At 40.6% G+C, this 23,081-nt stretch overlaps 1 protein-coding gene across 2 annotated transcripts; it reads right to left on the bottom strand.

The window, feature by feature from the left end:
- Positions 1 to 17,554, bottom strand: NUDT4 (nudix hydrolase 4). 2 transcript variants are annotated; one of them, XM_047867253.1, is made up of 5 exons: positions 17,035 to 17,554; positions 6,923 to 7,033; positions 5,638 to 5,682; positions 3,179 to 3,266; positions 1 to 2,888 (listed from the first exon to the last, which is right to left on the bottom strand). In XM_047867253.1, the coding sequence occupies exons 1-5, from the start codon at positions 17,131 to 17,133 to the stop codon at positions 2,689 to 2,691; spliced, it is 543 nt and encodes a 180-aa protein (XP_047723209.1). In that variant the 5' UTR covers positions 17,134 to 17,554; the 3' UTR covers positions 1 to 2,688. The 2 variants fall into 2 exon arrangements, with proteins under 2 accessions (XP_047723209.1, XP_047723210.1); XM_047867254.1 differs by having other exon boundaries at positions 3,179 to 3,263.
- Between the last annotated feature and the right edge of the window lie 5,527 nt (positions 17,555 to 23,081).

Below are 23,081 nucleotides of genomic sequence, written 5' to 3'. Positions count from 1 at the left end.
TAATTTATTTCCATTTTTATTTGGTTTCCAAATATAAAAAAAGTCAAGATTCTTACACCAATTAACTCAAATGAGACCATGCAAGGCAATTTAGAGTGTATACAACAGTCATCTCCACGCCCCCCACCCCTTCAGTTTTGCTACTTTATACAACTGTGATTGACAGAAAATTGAATGGCATGTGCCTGTTTGGAATATTTCACCTGTTTATTTTAAAAAAAAAAAAAAAGCCACACACACAAAACTCCCCAACAACAATTATTCAGGATAGTTGCTACTTTGTGTCTGCAAGTCAACTTGTAACCTAGTTATTTCTTTTATTTAGGAGGCACATGGGACTGAAAAATTTAGCTGCCAATTTTATCCAACTACCCCACAGAAAGCACAAATGATTCCCAACAGTGTAAACTTTGGAGGGTTGAGATAGTAGACACTATTTGTTATGTGTAGTAGATTCAACTGTTGAGCCTGAAAATGTAGGCTTTTTCTCTTAACAGAAATCTTAGGGCCTTTCCTCTAGTTTTGCTAGACTGGGTTCCAGAAGAATAGTAAAGAATCCCTCATGTGAAATTCGAAGTGTAACAACTGTATGCTGTTGTGTCATACCAATTTTTGCTAGTTGCATAGACTAAAGACAGTTGGTTTGCTAAATGGCACTGAAGAAAATCCTGACCCGAGTGGCACTACTGAGTCCAAATGCTTTTGACCAAAGAAAATTATACAACAATATTTATAGGCTCACTTTTAAGAGGTGGCAGACATTAATACTGTACATATTTTACATGTCAAATACATAGTCCAAGAGTTTATAAAAGAAGTTCATGCATTATTACCTCTAAGAATATCATGTACAAGAAACCTCCTTCCCCCAGTACTTGTGACAGCATTTCAGGTGGACAGTTTTATATACAAAATCCAGTTTCTCTGCTGTGTTAAGGTATGTAATTTAAAGAAATTTCAGATTACTGAAAAAAAATCCTAGTCCATTGAAGAGTGATAGAAAGTGTCAATCTGTGGATTTAAAATGCTTCTTTTAAAAACACCCAGAATGGATAACCTCTGTACAAAGAAAAATATAAAAACTCTGGATGATCATGTTTGATCACACTACATAATTTCAAATGAAATGTCATTGGTTAAAAGTTTTTCTACTTTGCTCATTCCTCTGACAGCATTAATTTGTGAACTAATGCTTATATTTAGTTCAGCTGCATTTATGGCACAAGATCTTTTTCGGAACAATGGCACTGATTTTTCTTGAGTGTAACAGCACTATTTAGCAGCAATTATAAAGGTTAACAATTTGTGGAACAAATGTACAACCATACTTACTTTCTACTCTATACTCACCAGTTACAATATTTACAAGGCTAATGTCTACATAGAGAAAGATCTTTCACTCGCTCCCGAACCCCATGTCTTATTCAAAGTTTGTTTTCCTCCCATCTCATTTGTGACTTGGCGGTCGGCGAGTACAGGAGTTTCAGACAGGGTACCTTATGTGTTTTTCAATGGGATTCTTGATGGTAAGTGAGTATAAAGACAAGTGTTAAGACGAAATTCTTAGCTCAGGTATGTTCCAGTGCCCCAAAAGTTAGTTACAGGATAAACAGTACTTATTGGCAATCTATAAAAGATGAGACATTCTGAGGTGTCCTAATATCTAAGTGTGTAACAGCTGAACAGTAAGAAGGCCATTTTACTCAATTGTGATGCAGTCACCACTGATCAGCATTTGAGGTTAGACTCTAATCCTGTGGTTAGTAGTACCAGCAAGTTTAACTGAAGAGGGGTCAGTAAGTTCAAAAACTGGAAATATATCTTTAAAAGGAATTTACATCAAGGGTATTCTGGTTCTCAATCAAGTATTCTGTGTAAAGAGATTATAGATAAAAGGAATTGGCAACCTAGCATGCTAACTCAAGTTCCATGAACACAGTTTTTCATGATAAGATGTATTTACTGCGTGCATTTTTCTTACAACACCTCTCTAAAAACCACTCTATATAGTTAAACTTTGTGTTAAAGGACTATTGAGTTATGGGGCGGGGCGGGGGGGGGGGGGGGGCAGGAATTGGCCATATCGGGTAGCTAGTGACATAATACCAGTTGTGAAAACAAATGAGTTAAATTTCTGAAAATAGTAAATTAAGTCCTTTGTCAAAACAGTTATTGAACCATAAAGTCCAAGTCTGGAATTTATGAATTAAAACTGTGATCCTATGAAACAAGTTTACGGACCAGTAGATTCATTTAATATCAAGAATTATTTTCATAAATCTCCACAACAGAATTTGTTGAATACCTTAATGCTGTGAATGAGAAAATAACTTAGAGGGAAAATATACCCACAAGTAAGGTGATCTGGCAAAAACCACAGACTGACATCAAATGGACAAAAAAACTGAACAAAATGCTGTGAAAAAATGACAACTAAAATGGGGGGTGGGGTGGGGCCGGGGGCATAGTTAAGGCATCTAAAAAAAATTACACATGGCTTTGGCTTATTAAAATATTTTACACTTTTTTTTTTTTTTAAAAGAAGATTTGAAAACATCTGAAAAACATGCAAATTGTTTGAAAATCCTGCATGGCAAATCCAGACAGTTTGCAGGCGTCATTCAGATGTTTGCCAAGGAAAATACAGACCTCTCCCCGTGAGACTGCACATGGGAGGCCCTCCCCATTCTATCTTACACTGGATGGCAACCCAGAGGTCTGTGCAGCAGTCACAAACAAGGTGTTGTTATCTGGAAGGGAAGGGACCGTGGAATTTCCATTGGTTGGAGAACAACCCTTTAGTTTTTCCAGATACTCTGCATGTACAGGCTTATGACACTGGAGAACTTTGATGGCATCTTCTACTTTGAACCATTCTCTCTTCCTTCCTAGAAAACAGTATGACATTGGTCAGTATATAGTAAAATCACTTAAAAAAACTAATAAGCCACATCCTTTGACAATGCCCCTCACTCCCCTCCTACAAATAACAGCTTTATTGTTTTTTGGAATGGCTTAGACAATAAATAATATGTTGGGGGAAGAATTTTGATGTAATTCAAATGTGGACATACTGATCTTATTAAAAAAAGGTAACCCAAAATAATTTAAGACGAAACTCTACAAGAGTGTAGTAGCAGAATTAAGACTCTGGATGGCAAAAGGAAAGGGAACTTACCTATATTAACAGAATCTTCCCAATCTTCTAATATTTCAGTGACAGTAAGAACATACACATACGTTCTGTGCTTTCGGTCTTGGTTCTGCTTGAATATAAAAAGAAAAGCATTTTAATCTACAGGAACTAGCCATTACACATTTCCAAGGAGAAAAATTCAGTTGTGGCATACTGCTGACTAGCACATAGTCAAGCATACACGGTTGTCTAACCCAGTACAGAAGGGAGTTTTCTGTAACACAAAACATTTAAAATGCTGAAATTAGCTCCCCACAGGAAACATTTAGCACCTTTGATTTCAATGTATGTGTTTTTTAAGAGACTAATTCAATTAAGTATTGGCAGTTTAAAAGCTGCCAGGTGAACTATGCACAACCAGGGTTGAGAATGGGCTAGTCATTTCTGGAATGTTTTAGTCCTATATGCTGAAACTCAATTTTTTACCCATATTAAAACTGCCACCTTGTGAAAATTAAACATGAGTTGGTCTTAAAATGAAGGGGCTCACTACTTTCATCTCGATTTAAGTTATCCTTGTTTACTATAGTCTAGGACTTCAGATTGTTGCCTGAGTTTTTTAATTTCCTTTTTTAATGTTTATTTATTTTGAGGGGGGAGAGCCAGGAGGGGCAGAGATAGAGGGAGAGAGAATCCCAAGCAGGCTCCTGGCTGTCAGTGCAGAGGCTGACGCGTGCTCCATCTTACAAGCTGCAAGATCATGACCTGAGCTCAAATCAAGAGTTAGACCTTAACCAACTGAACCACACAGGTACCCCCCCCACCGCCTTTTTTTAAAGTAAACTTTCTACATCCTACGTGGGGCTTGAACTCATGGCCCTGAGATCAAGAGTCATGTGCTCTACTGACAGGCAGCCAGGCTGCCTGATAATTGCCCCGATTTTTTCCACCACAGACAACCTGAGTAATAGACTCAATTCAAATAGCGTATTAGGTCTTTGGGAAGGAATAGGAACAGCAAAAAATGAGAGGCATCTCTCACATAAAACATTACTAGTCGGGGCGCCCGTGTGGCTCAGTCGGTTAAGCGTCCGACTTTGGCTCAGGTCGTGATCTCTTGGTCCGTGAATTTGAGCCCCGTGTCGGGCTCTGTGCTGACAGCTCAGAGCCTGGAGCCTGTTTCAGATTCTGTGTCTCCCTCTCTCTCTGACCCTCCCCCATTCATGCTCTGTTTCTCTCTGTCAAAAATAAAGAAAAACGTTAACAAAAAATTAATAGTCATTATTATTAAGAACCCATTGTCTTATCTCTGTATCTGGAAAGTAAATACATTTATTATTCTATGTTCAAAAATTCACTGAAATCACCAGAGTGAATAGGCAGGACAATTCTAATTTTCCCTTATATCTTCTAAGGAGAAAGGTACGTTGGTTACTATTTTCTGTTCAGATTCTATGAAATGTAAATAGCACTTGTAAAGCAGTTAATACTATTATCTTTCTATGTTATATAAGCTTTATTTATAACGTGAGACGTTTTCTCCAAAAATCTTACCAGCATATTGACAATGTGCTATTTGTACCATGGCTATTCTGAATTACAGAAAACCTTCAATGTATTTTTCACTTCAACCAGGAGATGGTGCTGTTCAATTGGGTAAGGCAAGTGCTGAATTCTGGGAAAGTCTGAATATTAAGAACTTCACTACTAACATTGTATTCTGGGAGTCATCAATTCTACCAAGTGCTCCACAATCTGAATTTATGAATTCTGTAAAAAGCCTTAAAAATCAAATTTATATGGTTCTACCAGAAGGACTGAACGAACCCTTAAATATTATCTTGAAAAAATATGTCACGATGTGTCAGGTATACAGGTATACCATGTATCTATGTCTGACTCTTGGAAGAAAATACATTTGAGAATAGTTTGGGTCTCATGACCTGACTACATTTCTCCTTACCTTCCACAGAATACCTGCCAATTCCAAATTCCGTCCACAAATTCCATTCTGCCTTCAGTAATAATAGATTATACAGGAGAATTCTATGCTGTTAGCGTCTATTCTTTGTATCTTGAGTTTTTTACCTTCATACAGTCCTCTAAGGATTAAGTCATTATTTGTGTATCATCTACATGTTATGCACTAAAGGCACAGGGTACATTTCCAGACAGTATCCACAAGAGACCTAAGTCCTTTGGTGATACTGAGGACACTGTACCTCCTAAAAGTTTATACCTAAACAGTATACAGTGAACCAAGAGATCTGTCTTTCTCTATCAGCTCCACTGTATTGTCATATATAAAAGTAATTGTAATGCTGCATAAAACTGATGGCACATGAAAGTTAGGTAACTTTTACTTCCCTTCCCCCTAATCCTTATAACTTACTTGCTTACTGATAAAAGGAATGTCTAACTTGGGCTGCTGCCAGATTATCTGGCCAGTTAGGAAAGAATCATTAATTCTGTTATCAGCAAGGATTACTTTTGTAACTCACCTCAAATATGCCCAGGAGTCTGCCTAATTTTCCTTTAACTCCAGCCTATTATAAAAAAGATGCAATGTAAAACTGTTAGCTTTCATAAGAAAGGTTACACGAACATTATTTTCTACCTATTTCAACTCAAGGATATAAACACAATAGGCCCTTCCATACCAACCCTGCATCTGTGAAGGTTTTTTGGCTATGCCAAGATTCATGACCTATGGTTTGCTATACAACATGGTTTAATTTATTCCATATACAAGTTCAGACTGATCAAATTTGTTGTCATTTATTTTGTAAGAAATGACAGGGATTGACCAAAAATTAGACTTTCTACCAATCTGGGACAAGCTTCACGAATGAAAACAGACTTTTTTTCTGAACCAACTGATCAATCCCCTTCTTACTTAAAGGACTGTCTTTCTTGCTTGCTTTTTTCACATGGCTTAGGAGGTACAATTCTTCCTATAGGTTACTCTCCTACTGCAGTCCCTTTACCGGGACTGGGACAGGTAACAGACTGACGGGAACTGCAGTGTGAGCCCATGCCGATCCACACTGCATCAGTGCCCGCTGCCGCCTCTATCTAGGGACGCGCTCTTCCCTCAGAAAGCTGCTCATCCTTCGAGACCCATCTCTCTGAAACCTCTCCAGCTACACACCAAGACCCAACGGGAGCATTAGCATGTGCTTCCCATATACACCCTCACTGCTGTTCAGTAACTCTTATGGCACTTAATATGCTGTTTTGTCTCTGAGTAGAAAGCAAGTTCTATCATCAACTGTAAGAAGACAAGCAGGCCGTGTGCGCTTTCGTGCATGTGCGTGCGCACCACTTTTTACTGAACTTTAAGACAAAACGACTAGAATAAAAGCAATTTGCTTCTTACTCATTTGAAAAAATTACAGCACACGATTAATGTCTCTGAGCATTCTTGCAGTGCATTGCAGTGTAATATTTATTAACCTTGCTCTGAGACAGGGCCATCTTGTTCTACATTGATCACTGATCAGGCTTATTGCCTGTTACACAATTGCATGTTACACAATTCTGGGGGACTTCTACATTCATTTTTAGCTCTCTTTTACCAGGCTTAACAAATACCTGCTTAACAAAATGCTAGCTATGGTCACCCGCTTAAAAATCTTCAGTCAGACAACAAAAAGAGCACTCATGTGACCTGCCTTGCCTTCTTCTCAGTGCACGTAGCCAAAGTGCCACAGGGAACACACCGTAAAATCTCAAAATACGGTGTGTGTGAAAGGAGAGCAAATAAGCTGCTACTACTCGTCTCACCTCTTCGTAAACTTCCCTGACGGCAGCACCACCAGGTTCCTCCTCTGGCTCCATTCCTCCTCCCGGGACAATCCATTGGTCTGGATACCGACTGCTGCTCACCAACAGCACCTGCAAGACCAACCGCGAGTGTAGGCCCCACAGCCTGCGAAGCACTACGGACATAACATTCTCAACCCTTTACAAGGCTGGAAAGCCCTTCCTGATTAGCCCATTTGTAATTTCATTAAAATTAGTAGGTGTACACATTATACCACAAGAAAGCGCAGTTGACAGCCTTTGTAAACACTCTTGGAATTCCGAATTCAACAGTAATGTAATCACACCACGAAATCATTCTGAACCTAATGAAATCACTTCAACTACCAGATTCAGTTAGTAAAATTCCCTAAATCATGGATACCAATGAAAGATAAAAGTGGATACTTGGGTTTACTAGCCCCAGAACTGCGTGCACTTAGGTTTGTGGTCATATCTGCTATTCGTGAGTTACAGAATCTTATTCTTCCACTCCAAATTTAAGGATATGTGACCCTAGGCAGGTCACCCTGTTCTTACCTATAGAGTAAGGATACTTAAAAGATAACAGATACTGTGAAAAAGGAATAGGGGAATTCATTAAGTCAATGCTTGGTAGATAGAGAGTTCTTGTTATTTTTACACTTATGATTAGGTGGGAAGAAGTACCCTTCATATTCCAAACTTCTATAAATGGGTAAGAGTCACTTCTTTTGATATCAGGCAGCTATAATTTATGATCTAGAGACGGAAAGCTACAGTTGAGTGCATTGCTTGTTTTGTACAGTCTGTGAGCTAAAAATGGTTTTTATTTTTAATTATATGAAATTCAAATTCCACTGTTCATAGATAAAATTTTATGAGAATCCAGCCACACTCATTCATTTTTCACATGTTGCCTATGGCTGCTTTGATGCTGTAACAGCAGAGTTAGGTAGCTGTGACAGAGGCTGCATGGTCCACAAAGCCTAAAATACTATCTGGCCCTTTATAAGAAAAGTCTGCAGACCCCAATCGAGAATAGCATTAACCTTTAAATTTGCAAATGCTTTTTAAAAAACAAACATTACCACAGAGTATCCTAGAGGTTCACTACTTAAACAGTACCTGAAACAAGTATTATATACCCATCTTCTACATGAAAATTTTTGGGCTAGGTTAGGTTGAAATGCACCCAACTTAAAACAGCAACAAAGGCTTGGCTACTATGATAAATAAGCAAAGGATGTTTATATGAAGTAACAGGTGTCTTAACCAACTTGAACAAAAACTGGTTACAAAATTCCCTTAGTATATTATCTCTAAGTAAACACAGAACATTCTTTCCAGATAAATCAATCAATTCAGAGCAAAGTATGATCCCTGATGTGTACTGGTCTTCTGACACGCCGGTGGTCCTATCTGCCCAGCTCCCACTCTACTGCCGCAGGAACTGCTGGCACTTGAGAGTTCATAGCCAGCACAAGGATTCACCTCCCACCTGAGGAGGCTGCCAGAAACTCAGCCTTCCCCAACGGAAAAGTTCCAGGATGACAGTAACTCCCGGAGTTCAGCAACTCCCACCTTTCCCCCAGCCTTGAACACACTGAGTTGGAAGATAAGGGAACGTCTATTCAGGCCCCTATCCCCTCAATCTGAAAACAAAGCAGCACACTTTTGCCTATGGACACACCATCATCGTAGAGCAGTGATCAATTAATGCTCAAGGGGTCTGAGTGTTGTTTCTCTCATCCTTTACCTGAATAGGACTCCATTGCTTCTGCCAGCTTCATTCCTTCAAACGAATAACTGGCAAAACAATGCAAATCCAGAGAAAGCACTGTAAATTAACAACAGCTGATAAAGCCTTAGCTAAAATATGAATGGCTGTGAGGGTATCACCAAGTCCAAATATAGCAATTTTGGTCAAATGAAACATAAAACAGCTTTAAATTTAAAGTATTAGCAAACAGGGCTTACATATCAAAATTAGAAACTAAAGAGCCAGAATAAACAAATCTAACAAGAATTAGAAAATACTGGTTTAAACTCAAAGATGTTTTGCAACTGTACAGATCATACCCAAGATGTATTTCATTCCTTGATGCACCCAATGATGGGCTGATAATCTACCATTCAGTACCCCAGTTTCCTCCAAGCACCTATCCTTGTAGAATTACTGAGTGTTTATGACACTTAAATACCTTATATCCTGGCCTAAGCACTCGATGTTGGCCATTACGACCTCTTCTGCTTTCCTACTAATTGAATTGCATCAGCTTACCAAGAACAAGGCTTTCCCCCCAAATTTTGCCAGTTGCATTAGTTTTATAATTATTGAGAATTAGTGATGAAATGAGGGCAAAAAGGAATTATCAAAAAAGACTTTGCAAAGATTAAAGGTAGGTTATTATTAAAAACTGCTACCAAATTAAATATGGATGAGACTACTGTAAAAAGGAAATTTAAAAATCCAGAAAGAGCCTGCAAGTCTTCAAAGTTCAATTAAAATTCTTTAAACAAAGTGAGACTGCGAATCAGATTTCATCTTTTGTTTTACTCAAAAAGGAAGCTTACCAAATATCTATGGTATTCCAAGGCTTTGGCCTATATATTGAGATTGGCAAGTGTAAGTTTTTAAGTTAAAATAAAAAATGCTTAAGGTATAAAAGCATATGTCTTGCATCAAGGGAAAAGTAAACTGTAACTACTGTTTCTGACTGCAGAGTTGGAGGCTTCTTTTCCTGGTCACTAGGTGTGGGTTACGGACAATCTAGTTTTTATTGCCTGGGTGAAATTCTTATTATTTTTTTTTTAAATATAATTTCTTGTCAAGTTAGCTAACATACAGTGTATATAGTGTGCTCTTGACTTCGAGAGTAGATTCCCATGATTCATTACTTACATACAACAACCGGTGCTCATCCCAACAAGTGCCCTCCTCAATGCCCCTCACCCATTCTCCCTCTCCCCATCCCCCCATCAACCCTGTTTGCTCTCTGTATTTAAGAGTTTCTTATGGTTTGACTCCCTCAGTTTGTAATTTTTTTTCCTTTCCTTTTCTTCCCTCTGTTAAGTTTCTCAAATTCCACATATGAGAACATGTATCTGTTTTTCTCTGACTTATTTCACTTAGCATAGTTCCATCCATGTTGTTGCAAATGGCAAGATTTCATTCTCTTTCATTGCCGAGTAGGTTGGATGAAATTCTTAACTACCCAATTCCAACTTCCTTGATTACCTTCATAATGGGACACGACACTGCAGGGGCTTGCTAACTGGAAAACTACATTCTTATTTATTTAGTAAACAAGGAATTTCAAAACCATCAATATTCATAATGTTGGAGTCCTGAAAAAATGAAATTCAGTGTCATATATCTAGGTCAATGATAATTCCCATCTGTCCCAAGATAGTATTTAAGAGATAAATTATATAAGGTTAATAATGTTGAATACCCATTAGTATAGTCTGTGCCTGCTTTTCTGAACACTTATGCTTCTAATTGAAATCAAATCTTTAATCTGCAGTCTACAGGACATAATTCACATATGACTGAACCTGTCTTCCAAAAGTCAGTGACAGGAAATACCTACATGCTTCCACAGTTCCCTTCATAAATTACTTTTTCTAAAGCCTCATGAAAACAGATCTGTATGGTTTTGGACAAACGATTTAGCAGAAACTGAGACCTTATCGTGCAAGAATCCCCTGACATTCCAAAATGATTAAATTTGATCAAACCATTAACTTCAAATGTATCTTTCCAAAATAAATGAGTAATTAATACCTGTGGTATAGAATGATCAGCATCTAAACTACTAGTTTAAAACATTTGATAATGAGCCTTTGGTAATGAAACAGATTTGAAAACCAGTATGTTTCATTATGAATTTGCCTACTCATCTAGAGTACTTCATTCGAAGTTCAAGTGAGGTCAAGGCCACATTATGTTTGTTGTTTGTTTATGGAGTGGGGAGTGGTGGTGATTACCTAGCAGGGTAGAAGAAATGAATTTGAATAGCATAAGCAAAGACCATTAAAATCCCTACTACATGTTAGAAGAACTGTAAAGAACTGTATCACAAATCATTATTATTCCATATCCTCGGGGAGGGGGGGGAAGCCATCTAAACATTTCTACAACATCCCCAATCTACTAGATCTGTACTGTAGCATGCTTGGTAATGCTCTAAAAACATTATTTAGGTTATAAAATCTTAGTAAGGGGATACACCAATAGCTGACAAATCCAGACCTGGTTGTTCATAGGTTTTAAATTCCTTTTCAACTACCTTTGTAGGTATATTACATTTTGTGTATTCAACAAGATGACAGTCTGCCACATTAGTGACAAGGTGATGGAGAGGAAAGCAGGCATTCAACTTTCCAGGTAGGCCAGAGCTGAGTCCAAAGGAAAGATTTATAAAAAGGTTAGTCAATCCACCAGGCTGGAGAATTAGACTTGAATCACAGTCAACCTCAAAGGCAGTGCTGTTGCCCACCTTCATATAAGCATTCCTGCTACTATACTATCTGACCTCAACCTTCCTTCCATGTGTATCCAACATTCAACATAAAACACATTCACCTGTCATTGTTAAGAAGCCATTTCCCACACTTGTCTTTTTCTTTGATTCCTAATGTTTTAAGCATTTGTTATATAAGTACTTCTCACTTTAAGTAGCAGTAGTGTAGTGATAATGGTCTACTTGGAACCAGCCCTGAGTCTTACTAGACAACAGCTTGTCTATGAATTGGAATAATCTACAGTATAGATTCAAAACCCTACTATCACCTAGTAAGTCCTCCTCACTGGAGGTGTGTAAGAGCTTGTAAACTAAAAAAATGCTGTTCAAGATTTGAGCATGGAGGTAAATGAAATTCTTAGCTGTATACACCAAGTGGCCCCCAAATGCCATTTGTGTTTCAGCTTTCACTCTTATAACTGTTCTTGGTCACAGCTTGCTTCTGGGAACAACTAGTCACTACAAATGACTATTTCTTTCCCAGGGGAAAAAAAAAAAAAAAAAAAAAGGCTATCTGGAAAACCCCTCAAGTGATCCCTAAATTAGGAATGAAGAGTTTTAAACTGTAGCTATTTAGAAGCTGTATTGCGGTTTTTGTTCTTTCTTCACATGTTATCATGAACCAGGATGCATGAATGGTTTAAAACTACTTTACCACAGTTAACTGTATTAGGGGCTCTTAATCAAAATTAGGCCAGCAAGCAGTATATTATTAGGAACACCCAGTATGCACACAGACATTTTAAAAGATCTTAAGTTACGGCAGTGGTTACTGTATCCATTAACCAGCTACCTACTGCTACTATTAAACAAGTTAATAGTCCTACTTTTTGGACTATTGAGGCACAGTTGTATAGGAGGGTCAGAAATAACAGCTCATTTTGGGAAAATGTGTTTAACTCAGATTATTGCTAGACAAGAAAAGATCAAAATTCCAAATTCGAGTAGTTTCTCTTGAATGCGTATTGCTTTTATACCATCATAAAGTTGAAAAATCGCAAGTTGAATCGTTGTAAATCAGGGACCATCCTTATGGGATTGGTAGATAGAAGAATGCTAAATTGCACTGATCATGACATTTTCTTGTAGCACATCAATGTTTTGAAATGATGGGCTTAGCTTTTACACACACTGGAGAAAGCCTTCGTGATATATACCAAGAGCCTAAAACAGATGCAAATTGTACAAAAATGCCTTCCCTTGAAGGAAGTGGCTGCTTAAGTGGCCCAAGAAGCCCTTTATGTCTAGGAGAGCTGCAGGCATAGATGTTATTTCCCTCCGTTTAGAAAAGATTGCCTTCAGATAGTTATTTAATTTTCATTAGAAAGTGGTCTCCACTTGAAGCAAGTATCTTCAGAGCCTTAAATCTAAAAGGACTTCTGCAGAAGTATGAGCCCCAGAGTGTTTATCTGAAAAGGCAGACTGCCTGTTGACCCCAAGCATACAAATGTTAGTACATATACACATATGTACAAATACTGTACTAGCATTTCTTATTAAGATTGTTTTTATTAGAGCTCTGGTTTTAGAGTCCCACAGGTTTTAAGACCGCTTTTCCCAACCAAGTCTTAGTGCATGATTTTGTAGAATTCAGACATTTTAGTTAATACACATTTGGCATTTGGCAGGTGGTAGAATGCAGTCCCTGGCTCAAGGGGCTTAAAAGCTAATTAGGGCAGTAAGTCCAAGTGGAAGAGTAATAGGCAGTTCTTAAGACAGTTTTGTTAGTGTTTCTCACAACTGTGCCTGGATTCCACCCAGAATCAAAGTCACTTCTGTTTCTCTTTTCAGCACTCTATCTTATATTGCTGCTAGATCATCCTCAAGCTTGAATACATTTAAAATGTAAATGTTCCTGTCTTGCCTAGCAACTCCTTAGCCTTATATATTAAGGTGCTCTTTTTCAACCATTATTTGTTCAATGCCATCCCAAGTTGCAGTTCAACTAGTCCACAGCCCCAAGTCTTGCTCTGTTTGTGATGCTTGGTCCTTCCTCTCTCACTCACTGAAATCCAGCTCCAGTGATCTTAACCCTGCTGTCAGTACCTGATGGTACTCTTCCCCTACTTGATTTCCCTTTATGTCAGCTTCTGTCGGTCCAAACACTACAGAATGTTTCTCCTATGTTTACTCCTACGTTTCTTAGGAGCTGATACTTTTCATCTCTGCATCCCTGTTCAGTTATATGCAAATGTGTTGAACAGAATCCATTTCTGGCTACCTTTTGTGAATGTACTGTCCTCTTTCACTGTACAAACACAGTATCCCAGCTACTCTATGGGATGCTTGTTTGTGGGCTTGTGTGGAAGCCCAACCACCAAAACTAAGGGTGGCTCCCTACAGAACCAGAGAGAGGATCAAATGAACAGGAGATTTAGAAATAAAGGACCTGGGCTCAAAAAGATCTGCCAGCTTCCATGATCTTGGGACAAGTTAACTCTGCTGCCTAATTTCTTACTATACAAATCCTAATGCTTATTTACCTCGCGGGGAAGATAAAATGGGCAAATAATAAAACCACCCCCAATAGAACATAGACTGCTGTTTCTTCCCTAAAACAATCTGTTCTCAACTAAGGGCTACTGAGAAATCCTTCAGTACAAGGAGAGCCATCCTGGAGCACTGCATAACTTTTTGTGGTCAAACAGCAATTCTTATTTTATTTCAATTTATACTTTATAAACATTTCGCCCTTAAATAAAGCATACATTTAAATCTCCCAACAGGGATCTAGGTGTTATTAACCCAGGAGGGGGAAAAAGTCTCATCTATTAGCTAAAGAGGTGGATTCAGGCTGTTTTGTATCTTATCCTTGGAAGGCTACCAACGTAATTTCAAAAGAGTGAAATCAAATTCACAGCAAAATAGCAAGATGTTCAGGAAAGCTAACAGGTTCATCTTTGTCACTATTATATAATAGAAGGAGCCTCAACTATATACAACTACAAAAATGAAGATCCTAGACCACACATTAAAGTTGGCTGTTGCATTTTACTTAGAGAATTCCAGAGCCTTCCCTCACAGCGTATTCTCTAACCAACTGACTTGGTTTCTCAACCTGCACGGTACCAGATTTATTTACATAACAGATTTCTCTAACAAATGCTCCAGAGCTTGCTCCTTACTTCATTTTATCTAATGGCACTAGTCTGTGGACTCAACTCGAGGCTAGGAGTTTAGCATTTATTACAGTAGGAACAATTTCCAAGCACAGAAATAACTCCTTTATCTGCTACAGGAATTTCTGAAGTGTTCTTCAGGCTTTGCTTTACCATTCACACAATGCAGATCATTTCAATTTCCTATTTCCTATATCTTCCCCTGGGAACCGTTTTTAAAGCCTGAATTCCAAGTTCAGGTTATGGCAAGACTTCAAAGTCATCACTTCCAGAAAGGCTTCCAAGCTCAGCCTCACAAAATCTCTCATTCAGCAAACAGTGTGCACCCAATTGCCATGGAGCCCTGTGCCAAGAGCCCAGCATCAGAAACAGGGACTGGATCCTGAATTCCAACTCTACCACTTCCTAATTATGTCATTTGGGCAAAGTACTTAGGCCCTGCAACCCTCTCCTCACCTACAGACCAGCACAAAGAGGATTAAATGCAGCAAACTTAAAAGGTCTTCAGGCAAGTCCCACACAGTAAAAACACTCAACTAAGAATGTGATTACACAATAGTGAGCAAATTAGACAAGATCCTTGACCTATCTTGATCACTCTGGGCTATTATATGCTTCTATATTCAAAGTTTGTTTTTTCCTAACGGGGCCTCGATGCACTTAATGCTTATTGACTGTTACTCTGTAAATGTTAAAAACAAAACAAAACAACCCCACAAAAACCTATCTCCTTCTAGTTTCTAGCTCTCCTAAGTGGCCTCAGGTCATAGAGTAAGAACGACTACACCACTGAGTGTATACACTATGTCATATTCATCCTAACTGCAGCGATTAGCAATAAGGAAGCGATTAAATTCCTGTCTCCAGTTTTAGCCTGGTATTTTATTGGACACAGTTGGTTATGGAAGCAGAATTCAGATTAATTTTTTCCCGGTCTAATCATTTTAGGAGTGGCAATGCTTTAAAAAATGAAAAAAAAAATTTTTTTTAAGTTTATCCATTTATTTTTGAGACAGAGGCAGGGGAGGGGCAGAGAGAGAGAGAGAGAGAGAGAGAGAGAGAATCCCAAGCAGGCTCCACACTGCCATCACGGACCCCAATGTGGGGCTTGAACCCATAAACTGTTGGGTCATGACCTGAGCCGAAACCAAGACTCTGACACTTAACTAAGCCACCCAGACACCCCTAAAACAAATTTAATGTTTATGGGGGGGGGAGGGGCAGAGCATGAGCAGGGGATGGGCAGAGAGAGAGGGAGACACAGAATCCGAAGCAGGCTCCAGGCTCTGAGCTGTCAGCACAGAGCCAAATGTGGGGCTCAAACCCACCAACCGTGAGTCGAAGTCAGATGCTTATCCGATTGAGAGGAGTGGCAATGCTTTATAAAATATTTTCTTGGCCACCTTGCTTTAAGTAAATTTAAAACAGTGAACCATTTTAAATTAAATGGAACTGAAACAAGGAAAAACTGTTCTCCAGGAAAACCTTGAGAGCCTCACTATCAACCCAATGAAGAAAGGTAAATTAAAGACTGGCTGCTTACTCTCAGAAAAAGAAAGGCTGCTCGTCTCCAGATGTCAAGCCAAATACAGCAAAGTTAAGAAGCCTTGATAAATATGCTCAGAGCTAGAGGTTATGGTCTGAAAATGGCAACTCTGCCCACCTCTAGTCCATCTTCTTCCTCAGGCATTATTCCACATTTTTCACTAGCCATCTTTCTACAGTCAGAAAACTTTAAAAAGAGGCCTTTAAATATATATATATATATATATATATATATATATATATATATATGTGTGTGTGTGTGTGTATATATGTGTGTGTGTATGTGTATATATATATATACATATATATATACATATATAAATAAATTATGCCAAGTGCTTGCGAGTTAAAAGGTCCACTTAAGAGTGGGATTGAGAAAACTAGACCGAATGGGGTTTTATTTTAAAGCACGGGGATTGCCTGGCTATTCCACAAACATCCCTAGATTTAATCCGAAACCGCAAATTGCCATAACATGGAAGGGAAATGTAACAGAGGCAGAAGGGCTTGGGCTGCAACACTCACGCCATTTCTGCCGCCTCCGTTAGCACTCAAGGTTTATCTGGCTTTACTCAATTCGCTAGTTAAAATGGTGACTCCCGCCCGAAGCGACCTATACGGCCCGGGACCTTCCCGCCGGCCAGGAGGCGTCTCGGCCTCAGGTCCTCACCATAGCCCGGCAGAACACTGGGCTGGGCGAGCCCCTTTGTCTCCTCTATCAACCCAGAGAAAGGAAGGAAGGAGGGAGGAAGGGCGGGAGGGAAAGAAGGAGGGGGCTAATCCCTCCTAGCCTGGTGGTCAGACGAAGGGTCGGGTGAGTAAGGTGAAGGGCTAAGACCCCCACCCCGACCGGCCCTGGCCCCCACCCCCAGCCTGCCCCGGCGCCGCCGCGGGAGGCGCAGAGCGTGCTGGTCGCCCTCACCTCGTCCTCCTGCTCACTCCGGAAGCACAGGCACGCCGCCCGCTTCTTGAAGCCCTCGCGGTCATAGGTCCGCGTCTGGTTGGGCTTGAACTTCATCATAGAGGCGGGCTCTTGCTGCCGCTGCTGCTCCGGCCGCCGCCGCGGGGGCCCGGCTGCCGCCACCCCGCCGGGGAGTTGGGGCGCGGGCGAGTCGGGGCGCAGGGGCGCCGGGAGGCGAGGCGGCGGCGCGGGGAGTGACAGCGAGGCCGGTCAGTCCCGGAGCCGGCGGCCGCTTCGACGCGGAGGAGGGCGCAAGCGCCGGTCACTGCTGCCCGGGTGTCGGAGAGGAAGAGCCGCCTCTGCCCGAGCGTCCGCCGCTCTCCATGGAGCCCGCCGCCCGCTCGCCTCCGCTCCCTCCTCCTCCTGCTACCGCCACCGCCGCCGCCGGGGGAAGAGCGAGGCTGGAAGCTCACGCCACAAGGAGGCAGTTGCGAGGACTCGCGGCAACCGGGCAGCAGCGCCGCGGCAGCTTCGCACCGCCCCCACCGGCTCTGTATTTAAGTGAGCCCGCGCAGCCCCGCCCCTGCGCGTCCCGCCCCGCGCGCGCCACCGCGCCTGCGTGCCAGGACCGTTGCGGCGGGGGAGGGGCCTCGGCCGCGTGGCGTCCAGTGGTCCGCGGTACCTGCCGGCTGGGGCTGCCGCCTCCAAACGCGGGATGGAGGTGGCCGGCTAAGATGTCAGCTAAGAGGCAAAGACCCCTCCCTGCCTGTATATAAACACCACCACTTTCCCATCTCCCATAAATGCCATCTCCAGGAGAGGAGGTCCAACTACGTACATCCTCACAAAGTTGCACCCGGGTCAGGAAATGCCTGGCTGCGCCGCAGCGATTGCAGTCTCCGCAGTGACTGACGCCCAGAGTTCGCTCATGAAGTGCGGGGAGACACGAAGGTGAAGGCCCGGAAAGGGGAAGACATTGGTTGAGAGGTTTTTGTTTGGAGGGGGGTGTTGCTTTGGGGGTTTTGTTTGCTGTCCAGAGGAAAGAGGGCAGGCAAATTTTTTTTTTTTTTCCTTAAAAAAAACACAACACTTTGGTTAGGGGGTCGTTTGTATTTTTTTTGTTAAGTTTATTTACTTAGAGAGCTGGAGAGGGGCAGAGAGAAAGAGAGAGAGAGAGAGAGAGAGAGAGAGAGACCCCCAAGCAGACTGTACGCTGCCAGTGAAGGGCCTGCTCGAATTCACCAACCGGAAGCTCATGACCTGAGCCGGAAGCTCAACCGACTGAACCACGCAGATGCCCCCCCACCCCCCCACCCCGTTTGTAGTCTTGTGAGAGTCCATTCAGTCTTAAATAGTTCTTTGAAGCTGTGGATAACATCTTCCACTTTGACCCACCCTCCGGAATGTATTCATTAATACTGGCAATGACTAATATTTATGAAATGTTTTGCACGTGTATTTCATGCTCAGTGACAGGCAGCTAGGTACTGGGGCCACAGCACTAAATATAATGGGATTTCTGCTGTCCAGAGTTTAAAGTCTTCTGGGGACTTGGGACAAACAATCTTTCCATTTCAGAGTGTCATTCAAGGGTTAAGATAGGAACTGGGAGGCCCAGTGTTAAAGAAGCTAACCCAGTCCACCCTGACCCCTCCACAGAGCCCAGGCTACTTAGTTCCACACATACTTGACTGTTCTGTTTTCATTCCTGAGGGCCTACTGTGTGCCAGGCACTGGCATCTAAAACCAATCCCAGCCCTGTCAGGATTTTAAGCACCTGAGAGCAGACAGTCAAATATCAAACAATCAGACAAGTGCATGTAAAACTACAAATGTGATTAGGTTGAAGGTGGTAGAGGGTTTCATAGGCAGATATGACCAGACCTGCAAGTCAGAAAAGGCTTCCTGAGGGCAGCAGGTCAGGAGCTCACTGCTGAAGGAGGAAGTGGAGCTAAGGCCACCAAGAGCCTGGTGAACTTCAAAGCTGAGGAAACTGGGACTTTAATATAGAGTCCAGTGGGAGAAGGAGCCAGGAGAGTTCATAGAAATGAGAGAAGGCCCATGTGGCTGCAGACGGGGTGCGGGTAGCTGGGTTCCACCTTTGGCCCAGAGGGTTGTGAGGCCTGACCATTCAGAACCTGGGGACCCTTGGTGAGTCCAGAGTAGGGCACTGGTCTTCCTGTTCTAGATTCTAACCTCCTTCAGGTTCGTGACTGCTGCATCTAACTTTATCACTTTCTTACCTCCGGAACCAAGCACAAGCAAGTTTGTACAGTAAGCTAATGTTGAATGAGTGATTTAAGAAATGAGATTTTTACCATGGCACACTTGGAAATCTTATCAAGTCTATGCAGAGACATTGTCCAAGCCTTACTTTCTTACAGAAGCCACTTGAAGTGTGTTTCCAGATTTATAAAGAGGGACTGAACACATCTAGCTAGGGACTCCATTTTGACCAATATGCAAATATTATTTTTAGATAATTGGTTCTAAAAATTGATAAAGTGATTAATCTCACCATAGTCTTTCTGAATGATAGAGAAGATTAAGTTTCCCTTTGCTTAAAAATTCAAAGGTCTGGCTTCTAGTTTGTGTTCAGTGAATATTAGTTGATTGGATGTTGGTTTACTCAAATCTTTCCCATTTAGTAATTACATGAGGTGAGGCATGAATCAGAATTAACTGAGGAGGAAGGAGGAGGATGCCTGGAACTGACTCACTGAAGGGAGGAAAAAACTGCACAGAAAACTGGTGAGCATGAACCTGGGACCACTCGTGTCAGGTCCCAGACCATTGCATTTGGTTGAAAAGATCTTGGGTTCAGGTCTTACTGCACCGATCAGTATATGTCACTTTTCTCATCTGTCAAATAGGTATAGTATCGTTTATACCATTTCATAAAAGACCACAGTGGATCTGAGAGTGCATTAAAACTATAAAGCACTTAAACAAACATGGAATATTATTAACAAGGAAGTTTTCATTGGAGGTCTGCCCTCCTGCTCCTTTCCTGCTCTTTTCCTCAAGTAGTTAGAGGAGTAATGGAGAGGGCCGGGTGCTTGGGAAGGGCTGTGAATTTTCACACTGTGAGGGAAGGGTTTTATTTTAAAAGGAATTTTGCAACAAATGATTTGAATGGAAGAATTCTATCGTATAAATAACCACCCCTTACTTTTTTGTTAATTTATTGAGTTTTTGTAATTATTTGAGAAACAGCTAAGAGAAAAGGAAATTTGTCTGACTAAAATGATGGAATAGAGGAAGGCAGAATTACAATGCTGGATCTTCATTTCTGGTGTCAGTTCCTCAGTATTTCCTCGGTATTAGGGTGCAGCCTCCCCCCTCCCTAAAGCTCCCTGCTTAGTATTGTCTAACAGGTATTATGCCTCTGAAATGCGCTTAGGCACTGTTCAGAGCTTAGATCATATCCAACCAGATCACAGTTGAGATAGACACATGGTGTTTTTCCTCTGCAGAGCCAGTAAGGACTGGGCTATACCAGCCTGTTTCCTTGGGGATCAGAGTCCAATTTCAGGTTAATCTGTTTAGTTCACTGAGCACAGTCTTGTCTTACCTAGAACTAATAGTACACGAGCTATTTCTTGTACTGTTTTCAAATATTTGGAGCCATCAGAGAGGGGAACCAACTCTCCCTCTGCAGGGTATTTCTTTTCCCTCAGTCTTTTCATGGGAGGCAGTGGAATAGGGGTGTGGTACAGGGAGCTTGCTGACTTCCCTTATAGCTGACTCACAGTATTATCATAAAGTAAGTTCTGTCTCTCAAGGTAAAACTGATCATGACAAATGATCCCTTCCTATGTCTTTCCAGTGATAATCATAACTAGTCATTACCGAACATCACTCAGTGCTGGGTGCTTTTCATGATCACATTTGAATAATCCCAGCAGCAGCAGTATTTATCGCCCCCATTTTACAGGCAAAGAAACAGGGGCAGCCTTCTGTCTTTGTAGCCCATATTCTTAACTCCTGCTTAACTCACAGTAAGCTTGTCTTGCCTCTTCTATGCCCTGGTATTTATTTTGTATTTGTTGTGTTCTGACACTGGGATTTTTTTCCATTTTAAAATTAAAAAGGAGCTTTGTTTAAGGTGGGATGGTAACAGAAACTCTTACAGTGCAAAATGGAAGTCTTGATTACAATTTCATGTCATCTAAAATGATTTTCTTTCTTTTACAAAAGGAACAGATTAGAATGGAATAAGCAATAGTTGAAAATTCAAAAGGCTTAAATTAAATTAAACTAAAGCTTTAGGATTAAAATCCTAAAAAGGTTGAATGCAACTAGCATTTGCAAAACTTTAAGAGACTGGTTTGGCTGTTTATAAGCTTCCCTTCACTGAAGTAGAGAAATGATTTTCAGACTTACAGCTCCTATTTCCTCAATTCCTATTTAACTGTACAGGCATCACCTGTATGTGCTGTTTTGGGGGGCTGATAAAAATGTTTCCCGGAAGCACAGCTCCCCTTTCTCCTTCTTTATCATTCAGGGAAAGGTATATGCCAAGTGTTTATCTCCTCTGCAAAGGCAATGACTTGACATTTTCACCACCTTCTTCAGGACAGCATTTTAAACTTCTGCCTCATTCAGAATTGCTTATTTTTGCTACATAAAAATACTGCATTTTTGTTTGAGGAAAAAGGCTAAAAAAAGAATGTTTGATATAAGAGACATGTTAATTATAACGTATGGACCTTGTTTTGACATAGATTAAAACAAACTAAAAATAAACGAGAAAAAAGACATTTTTAGGACAACTAGGGAATGTGGACAATGAACATTTTATGATATTAAGCAACTATTGTTATGGGGGGGTATGATGATGTTTAAAAAGGGAACTCCTTACCTCTTACAGGTATTCAGAACTGAAATTATATGCTTTCTGAGATTGCCTTCAAAATAATCTGGGCTGTTGGAGCAGGGAAGATGGATTGGGAGTGTGGAGGAAACTAGATAGGCCCTGAGCTGATTGTTGTTGAATTTGTAAGCCATTAGGAAAATGGAGGAGAGGAAGGAAAGAGAAAGGAGAAGAGAAATGTTTTATATTTCATGGGGTGTGGAAATAAATCTACGTTGTTAGAAAGAAGTTGTATACATTCACGATACAAATATTAGAGTCTAGAATGATTAGAATAACCAAAAGTGCAGTTTGCAGGGCGCCTGGGTGGCTCAGTCAGTTAAGTGTCTGACTTGGCTCAGGTCATGATCTCGCGATCTGTGAGTTTGACCCCACATTGGGCTCTGTGCTGCCAGCTCAGAACCTGGAGCCTGCTTCGGATTCTGTGTCTCCCTCTCCGTCTGCCCCTCCCTCGCTCATGTTCTATCTCTCTCAAAAATAAATAAACATTTTTTTAAAAATGCAGTTTGTAAAATATGCAATGTGTTTATAAAATAAGAAGATATGACAAAAATTACTCACTATGCAAAAAAATTTTAGCCAATATTATTCCATGAATTGAAAAACTTATAATGGTCATATCTATGTGAAAATTTAATGGTGACTGATTTGGTTATCAGCATTCACCCTGACTTGTGAAGCAAGATTTCATTCTTATAACTAGATCACAAGTCCTAGGAGTGCAGAAACCCAGGTGATCCAGTGATACCTTTGTGTTACAAATGAGTTACAGGCTGTGAGGCAATCCATAGATGGACTTGTTGGCATAGTAACTATATCATGTATCATATTCCGCTATAGAAAATGCAGATAATCTGTCTCTCTCTCTCTGGCTATTTATGCTGATTTTTAAATCTGTCCTTGATTTTTGTTTATTGTTTTGGTTTGGGGACTTCAGCTTCTGAGGATTGAATTGATCATATTCCTCAGAGTAAATATATATATATATTTTGCTCTTGTATATTATTGTAAATCATATATTGTTTTGTAGATGTATTTTTAATTTATGCAAATCACATATCTTAGTTTTGTCACCCAGTGACTAAAATGTGTTTAGTTATTTCCTGTAGATTCTGTTTTCTAGCTAATGAGGTTGGCTTTCTCCTTCCTCAGTGAAGGATTCCCAAACAGAAGAGAAAAAGCAACACATGTC

This window comes from Prionailurus viverrinus, chromosome B4 (assembly GCF_022837055.1).
Source record: "Prionailurus viverrinus isolate Anna chromosome B4, UM_Priviv_1.0, whole genome shotgun sequence".
NCBI classification, from domain to species: domain Eukaryota; kingdom Metazoa; phylum Chordata; class Mammalia; order Carnivora; family Felidae; genus Prionailurus; species Prionailurus viverrinus.
The sequence above is the reverse complement of the archived record's forward strand: the minus strand, read 5'-3'. Positions and strand labels throughout refer to the sequence as shown.

Bases quoted from the DNA above. Each gene is read 5' to 3' on its own strand.
- NUDT4 (XM_047867253.1), bottom strand. From the start codon at position 17,133: ATGATGAAGTTCAAGCCCAACCAGACGCGGACCTATGACCGCGAGGGC. The intron at 7,034-17,034 runs GTGAGGGCGACC...TTGGTCTTGCAG, and splicing joins GGAGTGAGCAGGAGGACGAG to GTGCTGTTGGTGAGCAGCAG. The intron at 2,889-3,178 runs GTAAGTTCCCTT...ACTGTTTTCTAG, and splicing joins GGAAGATTCTGTTAATATAG to GAAGGAAGAGAGAATGGTTC.